This window comes from Poecilia formosa, unplaced genomic scaffold (assembly GCF_000485575.1).
Source record: "Poecilia formosa unplaced genomic scaffold, Poecilia_formosa-5.1.2 Scaffold2, whole genome shotgun sequence".
NCBI classification, from domain to species: domain Eukaryota; kingdom Metazoa; phylum Chordata; class Actinopteri; order Cyprinodontiformes; family Poeciliidae; genus Poecilia; species Poecilia formosa.
This window is the reverse complement of record NW_006799941.1, coordinates 1,375,798-1,396,903: the sequence shown is the minus strand read 5'-3', so window position 1 is coordinate 1,396,903 and position 21,106 is coordinate 1,375,798. Positions and strand designations below refer to the sequence as shown.

Below are 21,106 nucleotides of genomic sequence, written 5' to 3'. Positions count from 1 at the left end.
TTGAAACAAAAAGGTGTGGTCATATTTTAAGAGTTAATGAAGATATTTTTCAGTTTTTAATCACAAAAGTTAAAACCTTTAGACACAAAAAGCATCTTTAACATAGACAAGTGATGTATTATTTCAAAGCAGTAGATATACTACAAAAAATGCACAAATGCATTTTTTTCTTTTTTTTTTTTCTTTTTTTAGCTGTATCGCCCTCAAATAGCGGCAGCACATTATGCTGCAGAATACTAATAGTATTACCAATAGTATTGATGGAGGCTATACTTAGTTTGATCCCTGCCTCATGCCTTTAAGCTCCAAGTCTGGTCAGGATCGGATATGATTGTGAGATGATAAGTTTAACCCCCAACATCACTCGAGTGCATGCAACGGTGCCAACAGAGAAGGAGATAAGCAACTTACCCCAAAGATGACAGTGTCTTCGCCTTGAAATATTGGGATGAACTTATCTCCGCGGATAATTTCGGACTGGTTCAGCGGGCGGAATCGACACAACACCTTGATATTGCATTCAGCGTTGGAATCAGCCATCGTGGATGGGAAAAATAAAGGACGCGCCTCCAGGACAAGGAAAGGAATTTTAAAAATTATCCTAAATAAGATCCTCTGTGTTGAAGCACCTGACTGAACCCACTGGCTTATGTCCACATGCAAAGCGAGTCTGACAGGCGAAGCAGCATTTGGAGGGAATACAGAACTACGACTTTTTTTTAGATCCAGAAACGATTAAATAAGTAAGAAACAAAAAGCATAAAGCAAGCTGTTTGGGAGTAATTTTCAGCTTTAAAACCCCGTCAAACTAATCCGTGCAGCTAAGCGGCGGAGAACATATGGGGGACCAATAAATGAGGAGTGTAGTCCAAAGTGATCCTGTATGTCTGGACGGGTTGCAGGCTTCTCAGAGGCATGGCTTGCATCACTGCCTTCTCAATGGGGGCGGGGCGTGGTGGAGTAGCGACTCACATCCTCCCTCATCAGCATCACTGAGCCGAGCGGAGGAGCACACAGCAGCTCCATTCCTCTTGCTAACTCCCAACTGTCTCATGCAAAAGGAAAAAGTTTGCGTACTTATGCTACATTCAAACAGTGTAGTAGTCTGAGTGCTGCTCAAATGTTTTACCAAAAAGGAATTTATTTGCACAAATTTTCTACCTCGCTCATCTGCAGCGAAGGGGTATGGATCTATAGTTTCTTTTAAGATCCTTCATGGTAATCTTAGCAATGTGGGCCAAAATCATAGATATGCCAATGTTTTTAAATATATTAGTATAAAGCATTGTGCTACTTGTATTATGATGTTTTTTATTTACTATACGTAGAATTTCCACAACTGAACGACATTAATGTAAATAGGGAAAGCATTTGTTTGATTGCGTTTTTGTTCTCAGATTTTGACCAGATAGGTTTCATTAATAAACGAAGTATGATGCGATCGAAGTTAGATATATGTAGTCTTCAAAAAGACTGAACCTACACTAAGATTGTGTAGTTTAAACAATTTGTGAAAAGCCAAAATGCCATGACTTTTTTAGCTTTATTGGTTAATTGTCAACCATCAAAATAAACTGAGGCACATGTGTGGATGTATATTAAAGCAACACTTCAAACATGCTGCTTCCTAGTGTGAGATCCATCGACCCATCCATTCATCTCTCCATCCATCTCTCAGTCCTGGTGAGACAGTGTCATTATTCACAGTGAAAAGACTTTGGTGTCAACATGGGGTGAAAGGCGACTCACAGAGGAAGAAGCTATTACTGTAAAAACAGCAAGTGAAACAGATTATAACTTTTCAAATGCACACAGGAACACATGCCTTCATTTCTGGAGAAATGCCTTTTGCTGTGATTAAGCAAATTCGTAAGTTTTCTGTCATTATGCCCATTAAATAATTAGGAGGAGAAAAAGCAGGGGAAGGGAACAAATATTTGGGGTGGCAATATCCAATATCATGTTGTGAAGGTGTTTTTGCATGACAAACTGGTCCACTTCACATAATACAGAAAATAACTTTATGAGGAAATACTGAAGCCATATCTTAAGACAACAACTCAAAAGTTAATGGTTGATTATCCTAAACCTGAATAAGTTATAAAATTTCTGCCAAAAGGGATGTACTGCAATTCCAGCAACCTAATGTGAAAGGTTTTTAGAAGGACATTTGGTCCTAGTCATACGGTTTTAACACAATGCTTACAAAATAAAAAATAAGTCACACATATTCCCATATTCTCAGTAATAATTCTTTTTCATTATTCTGGCATTTTGTTAAAGCTAACTGACCCAAGATAGCAAAAGGTTGGTCTGAGACATTATCAGACAGTGCATGAGGAAAAAAAGATTATGTTCTTTACACTGTGTGTGTGAATATCTGGGTCTTTGTATTCAGTTGCACAGATATTGAAAAGTACTGGAAATAAAATATACCCAATGAAACAATATCCTTACTGGACAACAAAATACACATTATGTGGTACACGTTTATGTGATTTGCATCATTTAATTGTTTGTGAAGTTGCTTTCTCCCCTTTATTTTTCAGTTCAGCTGTCTAAAGTCTTCCAAGAAAGTTGCAGCTCAAATAGTCCGTCTCCCGGGTGTAAGGGGGTCAAGGATGAATTATTTTCTTGCTCTTTTCCTTGTCTGCAAAAAATAATGAATGGGGATAAATGGGGGCAGTTTTCAGGAGTCCAGTGTGTTCATTATTGCACTTTGTCAGATATAGTAGCCAAAGCAAACCAGACAGTTATACAAATGTACAGTCACAATGACTGTTGAAAAGAACTGACTCAGAATCTTCTTAAACAGGTTAAACATCCACAATTGGTATACGAAGAACAGTGAATTTATGTGAGTTGTCCGCTTCATACATGGTGATTGTGCCCGTAAACGTTTATGGATTCCCTAATATCCAAAGTGCTGTTCAAAATAAGTACACAACTGACAATCCCCTAAAGTTCAGCCACTGTGTTTTTGGTGTTAAGCTACAAGCTGTTATCAACATACCGTTTGGCCAGCTGTCCTGGATGCAAATTCATCTCCATTAAATGTCAGGCTGGTAGCATATTCATGTCATCTGCAAACTGATGAAGCTCTGGAGAGTCATGTGGAAAGATGCAGTCATCAGTGTTGTGGGATAAGAATAGTGGAGAAAGCACACAGCCCTGAAGAACACCTGTTCAGATTATACTGGAGCTGGATATCCCCAGTCTCACCAGCTGGTCTGTATCTGGTGTTCCTAATCCACTGGAAAAAAATAAATAAATAAATAAAAAAAACTCGAGCAATTCAAGTTGAGGAGCAACAAACTGAATTATGAATATGTATAATTTATTAATTAAGTAAAAGAGCAGTGAAAAGAAACTGTTCATCTATACACAACCCCATTTATAAATGTCTCAATTTAAATAGCATCAGAAGACGATTTTTAGAATTATATAGAAATGGCCCCCCTTTTTTTCTTTCATGATGTTTGTCCTCTTGTTTTGTCTTAATGTTTTATATTCAGATCTTGTATATATTAGCATTAAGTAAATCGGTAACACATTTCATATAAACATGTCTGAAAAAAATACCTTATAACTGAATTATAACAGTGGCAAATGGGGTTTTGTGTGTTTACATAAGTTAATTTAAAGAGTATTGAAAATAATGTGCTTAGGTTTTATCACACCAAAAAACATTATGTTCCAAAATTTATTGTAATCTTAGTTTTAAAATGTGCATTTATGGAAATAAAATGTGTCCAATTCTATTTTAACAAGTTACAAATATATGTGCATAGATTATCTCGATGTCTTTCTTTCCTTAAAAAAAATACGTTTCTTACACAATTGTCTAAACATTTTAACTACAAACGCTGACAAGGTTTGTACTGCAAACATAAAAAAATCAATTTCAATCCAGAAAAAAAAATACATGAATACATTCATAAAAGTTATACAAGAGCTCCACAACACTGTGAAGTTAATAACAAGAATATGTTTTGGAGAGTAAACTATTTTCACTATCAATGTATTCACTAGTTTTACTTTTTTCTTTCACTCTTTTGGCGCCCTCATCTGTCTCATAAATAGGTCTGTCTTAAGTCAAGTAATATTCACTAAGTGAATAAACGTAAATAATTTAGTTGATGCCATACACCAACAGTTCAATTTCATAACCCTAATAAATAAATATGCCTTTTATTGATAAATTTTAAGAAAACTGACTACGAGGAAAAAGTATCCTTAAAAACATATTGGCTGGCGAAATGTACGTGGAATGACGCATCACGGCTTTAGGTGTGCTTGTTTTACTGTTTTTAATAAGACGCTTACCGCTTTCCCATTGACATAGCGTTAACTGCACCGCCCGTGTGAGACTGAGTGAAATAAATCGAGCAGACATGGTGCCAAATCAAGCAAGTGACCACATCAGCTTGCACCGCTCCGCCGGCTGACATACTGCTGGCTCATCCATTGCTAGCTTTTAATATAATCCCACTCAGCGAATCGATTACCTGAACGGTTTTAGAGACCGCTATTGCATTTTGTTGTGTTTTTGTTGTTCCTGTTGACAATGGCCGATCCTAAATACGCAAACTTACCAGGAATTGTAAGTTGCTAACGCTAACACATCTTCAGACTGAAAGGTGGAACTGCTAGCTAACAGCTCTGCTGCTGAATCTTTTATCTTCTTATTGTCTGCAAACAATCCACATTGAGCTCCAGATAGTGTTGCGTCTCAATAGCAGACATGCAGCTAAGATAATGCCATATGATGCAAACATACAAAAGCGCTAGACTTATCATTTTAGTGTTTCTCAGTGAAGCCGGGGCGTTGGCCAGGCTAATACCAAACAAACCAACGAAGTAACAGCATTTATCACATTTTGTTTCCGTAGGCATTTAACGAACCAGACGTGTACGAGACTGGCGACCTTCCAGAGGACGACCAGGCTCAGTTTGAATCGGTAGGTGGTCTTTCTGTGCTAATGTATGGACGTATTACTGATTAGCCTGCTGCTAACGCTAATAAGCTAACTAACGTTTAGCCCTCCTCTAACGGACAGTTGATTCCTTCATTATTATCTGGGTCATTATGGTCTGTTTGACACGACATATCTATTAACAATTACTTGATTTTTCAACTGAAATTAAATAATTAAGTTGCTAGCAACTAGTTTGCTAGTTTGTGTGAGATTGCACTCCGCTATCCAGTTATTTTTTTTTTAAATCATGAATCACAACTTCTAAATGTTTAGCCACTGTTACTAACTTTATACAAACTGAAAAGTTAAGACTACTTCAACGATCCTCTTTTGGTGCTTAAGTTGTATTGTACGTTCAGAGAAAAAAAAATCCCGATTTGGTGTATTTTTCCCCTCTAAATAATAAATACATCCTCCACATCTGCACTGAAAGAAGTTGGAAATGAGAAAAAAATTCCCCCTGAAGTCTCATAGGCTGTTCATAATCATACCATGATGATCATCTTGTGACTTTACGAAAAATGTTCTGTGGTGTTCTGTTTTTTTTTTTCCCCTCTCAATTACGAGTTAATAAAAAAAGTTACTGGTTTTACCATCCTGTATGCAGTTGACTGGTGCTGCTCTAATTTTTATACTTTTATTTATTATTTGTTTTAATTGTCTAATCTTGATAGGACAGCCAAGCAAATGTTAACTGGCATTTCCTGTTCCATGTTGCCACATTTATTCTCCCTGTTCTCTTGCCCCTGTTGTGACCCCTCTTCATCCCTCCTGGGACCCTAGTGTGTACAAGTAAGATTTCTCTGTGAGCTAAATGCATGTTGGGTTTTCTCCATTTTTTTCTCCTTAATGATGATCTATCAAATTATTCTTTAAGCACCGATTGAGATGAGAACCGGGTTAATGGCATTGTTCCTCTGTTACTATGTGATTCTTTAATAATTGTTTTAAAGTAGAAGAAGCTGATCCCTGATTTTAAAAAAAAATAATTACATTTTATTAAGGCCGTAATGAAGATGAAGGGTCTTCAGAAGTGGTGATTGACGTGTGTGTGTGTGCGCGCGTGTGTGTGTGTGTAGGCATGCATGCATGTGTTTGTTGACATCTGAAAAAAGACTTACATTTTGTTTAACCTGTCTTCATGCTCTAACAACTTGCTTCTCTGCTAACTTTTGTGTTCTGACTAACTCAATTTTCTAAGGAGCTCTTCTGCTTGCTGGGTCATTGCCTGTCCTAATTAACGGGTTGGATGTGGTAGAAACTTACCTGCAGTGTGAAATTAAATGCAAATAATCCCTTTTTTTAACTGTCCATGAATTCTATAAATGGAAGAAAACCCAGAAGTAAAATGTTTGCTTGTTACCCACACCCCTTTCATGTTTTATAAATACAATCACAAAAAATAAGCTTTGGTTATGGCATTGGCATTCTGCTACACTTTCTCCCTTGCCACAGCACCACAAGCTTATTTTTTCTCCAGTCCTCATTTTCTGGGGTATGCCTGTTTAGTTACTCCAAAATGGATTTTTGTGGCCATTGTGTTTTACATCATTTAGGGGTGCAAAAGATCATTATTTTTGATCTGGTATTAGATGTATCAGGTGTGTGACTGGGATTATAGCTATTGGTATGCTTTTTTTGATTTTAGATTTTGGATTAATTCAGTCACTGGGCTGCAGGAATATTTCTGGGTTTTCAAACTTAATTTGGGCATGGACCACTCTCTGATTACTGCAGAACACACTTGAGCATAGTGATGTGATAGTATAAAATAAATGTTATTAAAAAAAAAAAAAATATATATATATAATTATTCCTACTGCCGCTAAAATATAACAGTATTGCAAGTGTCATAATTTTATCTGTACTGTGTATTCATTTTGAGTTTGATTGAAATACTAAGTTAAAATAATGCCTGGAGATGATGCTAGTTGGGCTATCTGCTCATGTACCAAGCCTAAAGTCAGCTTCTGAACAGATGTTTCATTCTTAGCTTTAATACTGTAGCTATAAAACTGTCGGTTCATTTAATGTTGACTGATTAAGGTTTTGACTGTCATGTGTTTTTTATTACCTTACCAGAAATATTTTATAACAGCTGAATTTATCTTTTTATGCAAATGAGGAAAAGGTACAGTAGTTATTTTGGTCTGCTGACCGGCAGTGGGCAGCAGCAGGTACGTGAAAGTAATCCCTTGTTGATTATATGGACAACACAGCCAGAGAACACTCTGCTTAGTCTTCTGGCTTCTCAGAAAATAGACCTTAATATAGGAATGGCAAGATGAGAACGTTTTAGCAGTTTTTAAACCTTAACCTTAATACTGGTAACTGACCATACCCACTATAAATACCATTTTTATTCTAAAGTTCATCATATGCAATGCAGTCAGCAATAATCAGTCCAGACTGTCAAGAACCTCTACACAGTATTCAGTGTTTTCTTATTTACTGTTCAGGAAAATAGTGGACTTCTTTCTGATGAATTAGAATATTATTAGAGAGAAGAGAAATTCTGGAGTTAAGTCATCTAATCACCCTGAATGAGTGAAGAGGGAAAGAACTGGATACCTACATTTTCCAGAGAAGTTGTGTCTCCAGGGTTTGCTGCTGCAGCGCTCAGAACACTGCTTTCTTTCTTATCTTCCTGAAACCCTGGCCAAGTGTTCCTGTTGTGTGCATGGCATGTGATAACCACATTAATCTGTGTTGTCTCTCTCCCCCCCCTGCTTTTCTCTCTCCCTCTGCTCTTCCATTTTATTTTCTTTAACTCTCTTTGGAAACCCAAGGAGCTGGTAAGAGCATAACTCACTCTCCTCCTCTTCCTCCTCCTCCTCCTGACATCTCTGGAACCGACTGTTTTGTGCGTCCTCTTATGTGTGAATTGGCATTTATTTGTGTCAGTGGTGTATCATTTATGTTTATAGTATTGGTCTCCATAACAATCATCTTTTTTTTAAATTTCCTTACATCATTAATCAGTTGTCATTTAGAGAGAATAAAGTAGCTCCAGGTGTGTTTCTGTCTTTTTGGTTTATGTAACTTTTTTATGACAGTAGGATAATCCAGAAGTAAAATCATTTTAGAGTTTGTTGAATAATTTAGTATTAATGGTACATTCATTTTTTTCCCCATTGATCTCTTTCCTGCTCCTCTAAATTTGGTTAAATCATCCGGTTCACCCCTACACAGAATCTTCTAGATTATGGGAAACCTTTGCAGATTTCAGTAATCTTTTGAAACGATTGCTTTAAATTCATAATCATGTAGGGGTGTTGTATGATATAATTCCCTCAATTTGTATTTCAGCATTGATGAAGTATGCATTTACTCTTTATCAAACTTGTTCATGTATTAAACACGTGATGCATTCTGTACACCTGTAAGCAGACTGCTTTGCTGGATGGTGTTTCTGATTAAATGAGTGTTTTTTGTTTTGTTTTAATCAGGAGGAGCTTTGCAGTGACAGCGTAGAGAGGATTGTGGTCAACCCCAATGCAGCCTACGACAAGTTCAAAGACAAACACGTCGGCACCAAAGGACTTGGTCAGTTTGTATTCGACAAATAACTTGTTTAATTTGCTCAGTTTCTGGAGCATTTCAACTTTACTGATGCATAAAGTGTCTTCTGTAAAATAGTTTTTGGTTTTAAAACTATTTTTTCTAAGAATGGAAATGGACCTCTACAGTTTTTTTTTTCTCCAGTAAAGTGGAAAAAAAAATTGTAATTTTGTCAAATTTTAACTTTGAATAAAATAACAATGTAATTTGTTTTGGCGTACTTAGAGACTGTTAAGAAAAAATTTAACCATAATATAGTATTTAAAGACTTATTAAAAATGTTTTTCACTTTCCATAAATGAGCGTTGATGTTTATAGCAATCATCAGCTTTTATTGTTTTTTTTAATCTTATGACAAATGTCTCTTTTTCACAGACTTCTCAGATAGAATCAGTAGAAGCAGAAGAGTGGGTTATGAGTCGGGAGAGTTTGAAATCGTAAGTGCCATAGAAGTGCATCAGTATTTAAAAAAAAAATAAATAAATAAAAATGAATAATCACTTTTCCAAAGCTGTTTTTTTTTATCTGCTCATTCTGCTTTCCAATAAAGTCAAATAGGCAGATATTTTTTTCAGCTGTTGAACTTCAATAATATTCAGTCTTTTTTCTTCTCTTTCTTTGTACTTTAGCTCGGTGAGGGCAGCGGCGTGAAGGAGACACCCCAGCAAAAGTATCAACGCCTGGTTAATGAGATCCAGGAACTCGTTCAGGAGGTGGACACCATCCAGGTGGGCTGCTAGCAGCACATTCACCCTGAAAAAATCTGTGAAAAAAATCCATCTGGTTTTCAACACTGAATCAAAAAAAAATGAACACCATCTGGTTTTCACCAATGCAAACCAGACGGTGTTCTTTTTTTTTTTTTTTACACGTTTCCAATATTTCCAGACCATTTAATCATATTTGAAAGTTTGTGCAGTGAGTACTTATGGAGTGTAACCTCAATTTAAAGCTAAATTGAATTTAGAACGAGCAGAGTTGCTTTTCAGATTGACAGAGGTTCCTTTTAGAAGCCACTAATTAACTTTGCTTCTCATTAATGTGGATGCGTTTGGTGAAGCAACCCTGCTCCCAGTAGCAAATAACAACTTAGGCTGTTTTCAGGTTGTTTAGGTTTTATTTTTTCTCTCATTCTGCAAGTCCTGCAGGTTGTACTGGCAGAGTATTTGGTCTGCCTGCTGCTTTTCTGTGACAGTCGTGCAGCATTAAGAAATTCCCTTTGAGCAAATTGCGTTATACAGCTGCAGTTATATAGAACCTAACCTATTCTCAAAATTATTAGATTAGATCACAGGTGACTTTTTTTTTTTTTTTTTAGAGAAAAAAAAAATAAGCTTACGCATATAATAGTTGTGAGAGATATTTTTAGCAAAAATATTACAGTACTAATTCTAGATCTGCATCAGTTAAATAACGTTTACTTTTCTGGAGAGAAAATACTAAGAATTCTACTTTAGCAAAGTTGGGGAAATGTTCAAGAGTCTAAAAATTTTTTCAAATTTCACAGCTCAAGTGAATATGGTGACACCATATTGACTTTAGCGTAGGCAGGACAAAGTACGTAGTTTGAGTTGATATGATGCTCCAGAAATTGATCATAAGGTCCTTGACCACAGCAAAAACAGCAGCATGTGCTCAGCAAAACATTTTTTTTGTTGTTGTGATTGTACCCTGACATGAAAATGATGCCCGCTGACATACTCCACCAATTTTACCTTCTAGGCTACTGCAAAGGAGAGTAATGCAGAGGAGCGCCTCACCCCGGTGGTTCTCGCTCAGCAGGCAGCGCAGCTGAAGCAGCAGCTGGTTTCTGCCCATCTTGATTCGCTGCTGGGACCGCAGGCGCACATCAACCTGGCCGATCCAGATGGAGCGCTTGCCAGGTGAGATGAGAGCAGCCTGGCAAGACATACAACTGTCATGAATGTTCAAAGTGTACTACTAAGATTCAGCAAAGACAATCTTTCAAAGACGAGCATTTTAAGTTAAGGTTTAGAGCCATGTTTAGTTGTGGTGTTATGAGCTTGTTTATGCCTGAGGTTTATTAAGAGCAGATTAAGAGACATTTTATTCTGCCTTACTAAAGTAATCTTTAAACCTTTTAAGGTAAGAAACCGTATAAATAATTAAATTACTGTGAAATGTATTCTGTTATTCTCGTCAGGTGAGATTAAAATATAAAGTTTTTCCATCATTAAAAAACCAAATGGTGAAAAACCAAAACTGTGCAAAGTCCTGAAGACACTAGTGTTGTTGGTGACAGCATCATGCTGTGGGAATGCTTTTCTTGTAGCAGACATATTAAAGATGTTTGGAGCCATTGAGGTAAACGGGTCAAGTTAAATGGCGATCCTGGAGGAAAACATTATAGAAGCTTTAAAAACTTGAGACTGGACTTCTAAACATGCAGCCATAGCTACATGACTGAGAATGCCTTGGACCAGAATACATCCATGTGTCGGGATCAAATACCAGACCTGAATGCTGTTGAGAAATTCAGACACGCTCCTTTTCAGTCTGGGTAAACTTCAACAATTTTTTTAAAGATTTGTTTTCTTCTACTTCACATTTACACTAATTTGTCACATAAACCCAAATTAAATGCATGAAAAATGTTGGCAGAAATGTGATAAAGTTCAAGCAAAACGTTTTGAATTTTCCCCCTAAAGTTTAGTGAAACATAATTTTAGCCTTCTAAGCTGTTTGAAGTTTTGTCAAACAATAAAGCCTAGTGGAAGAGAGAAGCAAAAATAAATGCATCAGTGCCTGGATAAATGCATTATGCCGAGCAACTACTTGTTCTAAACTGAAATAAAAAATGCATAGAAATTAGGAAAGGTCGAAGCATGTGGGAAATGCAAATGCTAAAAAACTCAAATGTGGTTTCAGTTTTTAGGTAGAACATATTCACAAAGGTTTTCTATTTTAAAGGTAAAATGTATCGTTTTTTTTTTCTTTTTTTTTTTTTTACATTTTGGCTTAATTACTATTTTCAGTAAATGGTATATTTTAGAGTCTGGTTATTCCAGTTGATGATTTTTTTTCATCATGATTAATCCGATTAATTGTTCCGACCTTACTGTGCATAATGGCTTTGATGCCTTTTGACCCTGGGTTGGTTGAACGGTCCACTATCCCTGCACTGGGACTTGCAGCCAGACAGGAGGCAGGAGATGCTGAGAAATATGTCAAAACCCAGCATAAACAGGGAAAGCTGAAGCTTCAAGATGCATGTTGGGATTGAAACAATGGAAAGGGACAGATTTTCACCTTCAAACCGAAATTTAAACGCATTGAGGAGAGAGAGATAGAGACAGACGGCACATGGGGCCGTTAACTGCTTTGAACAGACTGTATAATCATTCTGCGTCTTCCTTTCCCTCCTGCCTGCAGGCGTCTGCTCACCCAGCTGGAGGCGGCGAAGGGCAGTCGCAGCAGCTCCGCAGGAGATGGCAAGCCCTCTTCAACAAAGGGTCCAGATGGAGTGGTGCTCTACGAGCTGCACAGCAGACCAGAGCAGGAGAAATTCAACGAGTCCGCCAAGGTAACGCCGAGGTTAAGGCGGCGGGGGCTAGCGTCTTGACGAGTGCAGTCTGAATGTTTTAGTCAGACGAGCTCCCTGATGTGTTGCGTTTTCATTCACATATCTGAATATTTGTTGGCAACACGCTGGATGAAGAGACAAAAACGCAGCAACGTGCTTTGTGGGATGCTGATGTCGCTTCCAACCATGTGTCGCCTGTTTTCCATCCCTGTAGATGGCGGAACTGGAGAAGCGTCTAGCTCAGCTGGAGATCGCTGTTGGCTCCGGATCAGACAAGCAGGTACACACTGATGGATTTTGCACACAAATCCGCCTCAGTGTTTGTCACACATCCTTACTTGGCCTGTACATTTGCTCTTTAATCATCAAACAACGAAATATTTATGCCCGTCTAAACGCATCACTCTCCATAAAGTGAAATAGAACCACATTAATTTTCTACTATAATTTATGATAGAAGTACTAATTTTCTGTTTATTGTAGGGACCCCTTAATGCTGGTGTACAAGGAGCCAGTTTGATGGTAAGAAGTCCCTTTATTTAGAAGCTGTTCAGAGTTTATAACCATCTGTGACGTGTAGCAGAAGAACTGGGACACTTAATGAGGTCACCAGTTCCTGCCAACAGAATGGGGGAAACACCGGGTTCTATTCTCAGGTGTGTTTGTAACTTGTGTGCATCTTTTACCTCAGGACACCATTGAGCTTCTGCAGGCAAGGGTCAGCGCACTGGACTCTGCTACACTGGATCAAGTAGAGGCAAGACTGCAGGTACCTACATTGTAAAACTGGAGCAACTGAGTCTTTCTGTACAAATTTATCAGCCCAGTAAAACATCAGGATGTTTGTAATAATTCTGTTTTGTGAAGTTTCCGGAATGTATGAGAGCTTAATCAGCATGCAGTTAAGAGCCCGACATGCCTTGTTGGCCTACTGTGGCTTTCTGCAAACTGCCGTCATATCATTTCCATAATGTTTAGTGATGTTTACGGAGATTCTCTGGATGTGAACTGCTGGCAGAACTTTGTTGTTGTTTTCTGTTTGAATTCTCTCTTCCTTGTTCTGCCTTTTAACACTTTGAAAGCCCTCTGTGCTTCAGGGAAATAATGTCCCGGCTGCAGCATTTTGATCATAGTGCTACTTCTTTTAGTGGGCGGTTTTAAATGCTTACAAAGAATGTTTACATCATATGCTGTTTAAAAAAAAAAAAAGGCTCCATTGCTCGTCTTGTAAGAAAATTGTCCCCTTGAGTTCTGTGAATATTTTTTTTTTATTTAAATCTATCTTCCAGAGTGTCCTTGGGAAGATGAATGAGATTGCCAAGAACAAGGCAGCGATTGAAGATGCAGAAACACAAAATAAAGTTAGTAATCCCGGTACATGTATCAGCCTCTGTGCAGAGTAACGACAGGTTGTATCAAAGCAAAGGATCCGTTTCTTCATTCAGCCATAAGAATACCAGGCTTCTTCTTCTTCTTTGAAGACTTTTCACTTCTTTAAAGAAACCGTTATCTATGAGACATGGATAACTGGACCAGTCCAGTGCTCTGACAGCTAAACTAAGAGCTCAGCATGAAAACCACTGCAGTATCACCCCTTATTTTTAAGGGGTTCACTGACGACAGGGAGACGGTAAAGTGATTTTTAAAAAAACGTTTTTAAAGGATTAATTAAATGTGAAGCACAGATGGTTTATTCTGTTTGACAGAAGAAAATGCTGGTGTGTGGTTTGATAAAACCACCTATGACATCGCCGTGGGATGCCACATGCAATTTTATTGTCAATCTGTCTGTTCCTCATCGGATCTGTTTGACCTGCATGATTATTATAGCCATCGACTGTTTAACAGTGATTTATGTTAGAGGCCAGTAGGTGGCAGCAGATTTTATTTAATGCAATGCTTTTACTTTTAGTAATGCTTAGTAAAGTTATGTTTTCAGGTCTGGTTGCATTTCAAAATTTCCAGGGATAGGTTAATTATTTTATGCTTTTATGTAGGAAACTGGAAATTTATCAGAAGTTCAAAACCAAAAATCTATGTTCATCACAGAGACAATCAAATTTAACAAAAGTGTTCATAAAGCACATTTCAAATGTTGAAATTGTTCAAAGTAGCATCAAAATATTAAGAACAGAGGAGAAGGTGCTGTCCCACCCAGGTTGCATTCATCTTCCTGATCCATGATCGGCAACTGAAGCTGGAGAAGCTCTACTCAAATTTCAATCTGAATTTAACCCTTGATTCCCAGTCAAGACAAATCCGTCAGGCTGTACCAGTTGTGGTCAGTCTGCACAAACATCTGTTGATGTGAGATGGGATGAAGTCTGTGTGCAGGAACAAAACTGTTGCTGCCAAAAGGATTTTTTTAAATTATTTTTTTTAGTTGGATCTAGACGAGCTCTGGTAGTGTGACCTGATCACTGACAACTGTAAACATGGGTCACTGACAGTCAGTGTTGGAGAGACTGGTAGATGACTTGTTTTGTTTTTTTTTCTAAACAATAAAACATTGCGAACATAAAGCACTGGGCACTATACACACTATTAACGTTCTAAAAACAAATTAACAAAAAAAAATTACTTGGATTTTGAAGCCTAAAATACAGTAAATAATGAACGGATTTATTGAAATAAACCAAATAATTCACATATTGAACAAACCATTTCTGACTAAAATAATAGAATTATTATTGTTTATTTGTGTGGAAGTGTAACAGATGTAGACTCACCAAATTCAGAGGCTATCTTGTATTAACGCCATTTATTGACAAATTGGTTCCACTGTTGCCCTCATGAGTGTTTTATGCGCTCAGGTCTGATAAGTTCTATAGCCAGTGATCATCAGCAGGTCCAGGTAATGGACCCAAGTTTTCTGGTTATAAAACAAAAACCAGTCTTGGTGTGAACATCTAGTCTTTTCGGAACCTGAGATGGTGTGAAAGTTGTCGGTCTGTGAAAACTGAATTTTTATACCTTCTTAAGAGTTTGAAATTGTAGAAGGAAAAACCAGATTGTCCTAACTATTGGTATTAGCCACCAGTGCATCCAGTCCTATTTACATCTCTATCGTCACACTTGTCAGGTGTCGCAGCTGTATGATGTGGTGCAGAAGTGGGATGCCGTGTCCACCTCCGTTCCTCAGGTGGTGCAGAGGCTGGTTGCTGTCAAGGAGTTGCATGAGCAAGGTAAGACCTAAGAAAGTGACTGACAGCTTGACAAGCACTGTTTTCATTCATTTACACACACAGAGCCTTCAAACTCAAGAATCAACTTCCTGAGGCAAAGAAACCCCTGAACAATCAACTAAAGTACTGTACTGGTTTATATTGCAAATATTGTAACAATGTTGCATATCTGGCAACTCTGACATGAGTTACAGCAATAGTGTTAAAAAATCTTTTTGTTGTCCTTTGTATTTTATTTTATTTCAGGGTAGAAATACATTGAAATGACTCCGGTGAGAGTTAAAAGGAATTTTATTGGTTGGTGGGATTAGAGCATTTTTAGATGCACAAGATTGTATCTAGAAAGGGAAGTTATGATTAAAACTAAAGGACAGTAATATTGAGATAGGCTATGAAGTTAATTTAACACATTCTTGTTGAAAAAATGTAGCATGAAAGACAAAGAAGATGGGTTTTAATCAGGTCTGCCAATTTGAAAGACATGTGTAACATGAGGTAATGCACTACTTTAAACAGCCAAATAATGCCACCTAAAAGCAGCCATTCATACTTATTTTATTAATAATATATCAAATACATGAATCTGTGTAATCACTGAGGAACTCATCATTTTTGTTATGTGTGCACTATACTCTTCAGTTTTTCTCTGTTTAACAGGAAAACACTAAGTTTTCTTGACTTTCACTTTTTCACTCAACTGTGTCTGACAGCCATGCAGTTTGGCCAGCTGCTGACTCACCTGGACACGACTCAGCAGATGATCAACAACTCTCTGAAAGACAACAACACCCTGCTAACACAGGTAGGACGTTCACTGCCGTCTGGAACAACCACTGCAACATTAATCCTTTCTTTTGCTGGAAATGTGAAACAAGAACACTGGAAAGTTTTAGTCTCTTAAAGTACAAGATGTGAAATTTTATCATGCAAGAGAAAATTTGATACTTAATATGTTCATCTAATATTAGATGAGGTAAAGAGATTTTTTTGATGACCTGTTTTCATAAACATTGTGAAATGAGCTCATTTAAATTAATTCATATCAGATATTTAATATACATACACACTCATCTTCTGCAGTGCTGCAGAAATAAATGTATATGAGGAGGATGGATGGATAGAAAGACTGACTGGTGCTCACTCTATTTTTAATGCATAACAAATATTCTAGCTCTGAAATGTCAATTTTTCTCATTCTATATAATCTAATATTGATGATTATGCCTGGATTACTGTAATGTCCTATTTATCGATCTGGACAGTTAATCAATTCCCCCCCTTCAGCCATTCATAATACAACTGCCAGACTTCTCACTAAATCAGGTTAAGAGACTAATATTACAGCAGTTTTATACTCTTTACATTGGATAAAGTTGTTTTAAAGAACTCATACTCGCTTACAGAGCTCTAAACCTGTTGCGTTGCTGCTCGTAATTCAGTTCCAGGTTCAGAAGATGTTGGTTATTTCTTATGCGAGGCTCAAACAAAAAGGGACAGGTCCATTTCAGTCTGGCTGCAAAGCTGAGGAATAGTTTCCCTCTGACTTGTTTCGCCAGTTCTGTGGTTACTTTTAAAAAGCATTGAAAACCTTATTTTATCTGTACTGTTTTTAATTTAAATGTACCTTCTTTTTTGTGCTGTCGTCATATGACTGGAACCGACTTGCCTACTAGGTCAAAAGTGTAAATTATTTTTGCTTTACTATTTTCACTGACAAAATATTTTCTCCTTTGGATTAAATGTATAACGTTTAACAAACCCAACAGTTTATCTGCTCCAGCTGCTCTTCATCCAGAGGAGCATTGATAAACCCGGTTGTGTTTTTTTTTCCCCATTATTGGTGCAGTTGGGTTCACAGGCTCGGTAGTTTCACTGCAGCATCTGAGGCATTATCAAAGCTTCTGTCAAATGCAGAGATAACTCGCTTCCCTGCTCGTCCTTCTGTGGCAGAGCACTACTCCTGAATCTGCCGGTTCAAACACCTCCAGTGTGGTTTCATCAGATCAAGATATAAATAACATGAGCAGATTTAAGTGTTTTTGCTTCTTGGTCTGGAACGCTAATCCCAGTTGGTCACTTTATTTCATTGAAAAATTGTAAGAGATAAAACTTGTAGAAAACTACCACAGTGCAGCAGATCAGTGGAATTGATAAAACCCTCCTATCAGCCTTCTCTAGTTTAAGCTTCACATCTGAACAGTATTTTATATTTGGGAAGTGGCTTGTTTTATCAAACTAAGTAAAACAGACTTAATTTTATCTGATGAAAATAAAAACTATCGGGAGTTATAGCGGTTTCTCCTGATTAAGAACACATTTGGAAATATCCTGTCCATTTGGTTTCATTTAAATTGGTTTAAGTATGTAAATGTTGGGGTGCTGTGGTGGCACAGGGACAAAGCACGACCTACATATGGAAGCCTTAACTTTCAAATAAAGGCCACTAGAGACAACAAAACCTTTAAAAAAATGTATGTAGATGTTGTACTGATAAATTACTTTGGATATTTGCTCATATTTCCTCAATATTTTGAGTTTGCTGTTGCATGACTTTAAGATGCTTAACTTTGATCCATCTCTATTCCTCACTGATTTTATTTTTCAGTCTGTTTTGCATCCATATATTTTCTTTGAAATCTACAATGAAATGACATACTGGAGCAGTGCTAAGCCTGCCGAAGGTCTGCTTAACTAAATATTATGTCTAAAACTTTGACAGAAATCTGATTAATTTGAAGGTGTAATCACAGAAAGTTTAGTATTTCTATGGTTTAGCATTTAATAAGTAGCATGTTACCAGTGAGGAGATTAAGATTTAAGTGTATGCTTCCAAAAATAACTAATCCCTCATTTTAGTGTTTAAAATAATTCACTGATTTGTGTTCAAATCTGCCCAAGTTGGTAAACTGGATTAAACTTCTGGATGCTGAGAGAGCGAGTTCTCATTTCTCAAGTTGGTTCCATGTTTCTCTTTGTTCATTAACACATCATTTCCCTCACATCTCTGCATGGTTTCCCTTATGGCCACTTTGAAATCTGTTGGATCTTGTTTCTCTTGTACATTTCTGAATTTCTCCTACACTTCTAACTCATCTTCCTCTCTTTACCCTGTAGGTCCAACAGACAATGAAGGAAAATCTGGTGGCTATTGAGGAGAACTTTGCAGCCCTGGATCAGAGGATGAAGAAGATTTCCAAATAAAGTTTGAGTCGGTCCAGGAGAGAGTTGAACATGGACAATAAATATTTGGTTAGAGAGCACAGATCCGAAGTGTTTGGGGTGTAGCGTTGTGCTTTCTGGACGTTCTTCTCTTGCTCAGCCTCCGCCTTTTTTCACCAAGTGGAATGTTAGAAAGTTGACAAAATGGGCAAAACAGAAAGGAGACCAAATGTTCTTCAGATGTCCACCCTCATTTCCTCTTCCTTGCATAAAACTGATGTAATTTGAAAATATTTAATTCCAAAGATCCCACTGATTGAAGTCTCTCCTGTTCAGCTTATCAGTTTTTTAGACTGGACTGTTTTTATTTTTATTCACATAGAAGGTTTTTCTGGAGATTTACACTAAGAGGATTTGGAATAAATAAGAATCCCAGTTTGTTTAGATGACAAATGTTTGCTCTTTAATGCAAGTATGACCTCTCGTCCTTTATTGTTGTATCAAGAGCATGTTGGTGTGGGCATGATGTGGAAGGAAAGCTTGTAAATATGCCCGTGTACCTTATTGTTTCCTTACACTCGGTTGCTTGTAACTATATTATTATGACCGGGACACCAGACAAACTTTTAATCTGCTTTCTCATTGCTTACAACTCTGTTCATCTGTGGCCACTGAAGCTGATCAATAAATCAAAATGTCATACATGTGGCTCTGTTCATTTCAGGCTCTCATTTTTATAAAACCTTGATCATTGCCAGTTTGACAAAAGCAATTATAGGTTAAATATAATCTTACAAATCATCATTATAATTGAGATCAGATGATAAAGCAATGTAACCATTAAAAATTTCTATAACAAAACTTAAAATGTATTTGCTTCAAAAAATAATTGTCCCATTTATAATTGTCATACTATATATGACCACAAGGTGGCAGTATAGCATGTAATAAAGCCAACAAAGAAAATGTGTTTACAGAAACAATTCAGCTTTATTCATAAAACCAGGTTCTTGTGTCATTTTAAAATATTTATTCACAGCAAAAATTTTGTTAGAAATTCACTTTAAATCTTAAAATTCAATTTGTGTTTGCATCTAAAATAAAATGTTAATAGAGTTGGGTGTCCTGTATTTTAATAATTTAAAAACCTGCCCTGACGAAACCGAAACCCCTGAATTCTCTGCCCTCTTGGAGCTCTCATTGTGTCTCTGTGCTTTCACAAAGAACGTTACATAAACTGACCCATTTTCCTCAAGAGAATCAGAGTTAAATCTTGTAACCTCATTAATTCACCTGGAAGTAAACAGTATTGTAAGTCAGCGTGAATCCATGTAAAGAAACCGTTTCGTCTTAAACTACAGCAGAGCCGTTGTGCCGTATTTCCAAAGGAACTCATGGGAAACCATTAGGGTGTCTGAGGTCAAGCTCAAATCCCTCCAGCATTAAGAGGCTTATAAAAAGCATTAAAACAAAAAGCTGGCTCATGTCTGAAGTCAGGTGATGGTGTTCGTGACAAAGGCCGACAGATAACGGCAGTGGGGTAAGGATCAGGTGCGCCGGGTGAGTCACTCAGACACATCAGCACCTGTGTGTGCTGCTAGTGGGCGCACAGTTTGAGATGAAGACTGGAAATTTTGATTTTACAATAATGTTCAATTTGGACCAATCTGGGACTACATAAATTACAATCAAAGAAAAATCTTGTTTTTAATCAGACATGTATGTGGTGAAGAAGACGACGACCAGCCAGCTCAAACAAGGCATATTGAGGGTAACGTAGAGGGAATTTGATCCAGAGCTCCAACTGGGAAGGGAATGCCCCACATGAACACGGAGATAGACACATACCATATATCAAGCTGTACTGCATTTGTCCTTCTATATTAGGTCAGCCCTTCCTCTATATTTGAATTAATATTTCGAATTATTTACATGTATTTAGAATATTAGGACAATAAATAAACAAGACTGCCTTTAAAAGAAAAGTAGCCTTAGATCCAAACTCACAGCTAATAGATATGTTTTTCTTTTAAACCACCCATTCTTGATTTATCAGTGCAAGTAAACCCTCCACTGATTGCGCCTCTGGACAAAGTAAATATTTAAGTTGTCTGGCTTCATGGAGCAGGAGAGCACGGCAGTGGCTGCTGGGAACACAGATCGCTCTAAAAACCCCATCTTCTGGTGCTGATATGGGGAAAAACTTGAAAAGGAAGAAAAAGATGGTGTAAGAGCCAGGAATGTGTGTTTCACTGCCAGTATACCCACCTGTTCAGATGGGCATTTAAACTTTTATGACCCACGGTGTCTTGTCTTTTTTCACCTGTTTCTTGGACTTCTTATCTCTGACAGGGAACAGAATGAAAAAATCAGTGAACTGAGAGTGGCTTTACATAGAGAGAATAAATGCTGTCTTGACCTGATACATATATAGATTTTTTTTTTTTTTAAATAAGACAAAATCATTTTAGGTGATTTATCTTTCAAATTAAAAAAGAATAATCATTAAAGATTAAGTAACATAAAATATAGCAAAGATATAAAATAACATTATTTCTTGTAACAACGCTGGAAATAAAAGATGGAAAATAATTATAAAAAATATCGGCTGATGTCAGAAACCTGAAAGATGCTACAGGGAAGGGAAATCACACAAAGCCACTCTGCATCAGTTTGTC

At 37.2% G+C, this 21,106-nt stretch overlaps 2 protein-coding genes across 5 annotated transcripts in view; one reads left to right on the top strand and one right to left on the bottom strand.

Annotated features, from left to right (window-relative positions):
• kif5ab (kinesin family member 5A, b) overlaps nucleotides 1-943 on the bottom strand; it is an 80,412-nt gene extending 79,469 nt beyond the window's left edge. For both annotated transcript variants that reach the window (XM_016670150.1, XM_007548755.2), the window contains exon 1: nucleotides 412-943. In XM_016670150.1, the coding sequence (XP_016525636.1) occupies nucleotides 412-540 (129 nt within the window). In that variant the 5' untranslated portion in view covers nucleotides 541-943. The remainder of the gene's footprint in view (nucleotides 1-411) is intronic.
• Nucleotides 944-4,395: 3,452 nt separating this feature from the next.
• On the top strand, nucleotides 4,396-19,132 carry dctn2 (dynactin 2 (p50)). Of its 3 annotated transcripts, XM_016670134.1 has the most exons (16): nucleotides 4,396-4,603; nucleotides 4,893-4,961; nucleotides 5,763-5,771; nucleotides 7,769-7,774; nucleotides 8,429-8,525; nucleotides 8,916-8,977; nucleotides 9,170-9,268; nucleotides 10,263-10,423; nucleotides 11,934-12,084; nucleotides 12,299-12,364; nucleotides 12,568-12,606; nucleotides 12,776-12,853; nucleotides 13,374-13,445; nucleotides 15,167-15,269; nucleotides 15,980-16,071; nucleotides 18,384-19,132. In XM_016670134.1, the coding sequence occupies exons 1-16, from the start codon at nucleotides 4,568-4,570 to the stop codon at nucleotides 18,468-18,470; spliced, it is 1,227 nt and encodes a 408-aa protein (XP_016525620.1). In that variant the 5' UTR covers nucleotides 4,396-4,567; the 3' UTR covers nucleotides 18,471-19,132. The 3 variants fall into 3 exon arrangements, with proteins under 3 accessions (XP_016525620.1, XP_007548805.1, XP_007548812.1); XM_007548743.2 differs by lacking the exon at nucleotides 5,763-5,771; XM_007548750.2 differs by lacking the exons at nucleotides 5,763-5,771; nucleotides 7,769-7,774.
• The last annotated feature ends 1,974 nt before the right edge of the window (nucleotides 19,133-21,106 follow it).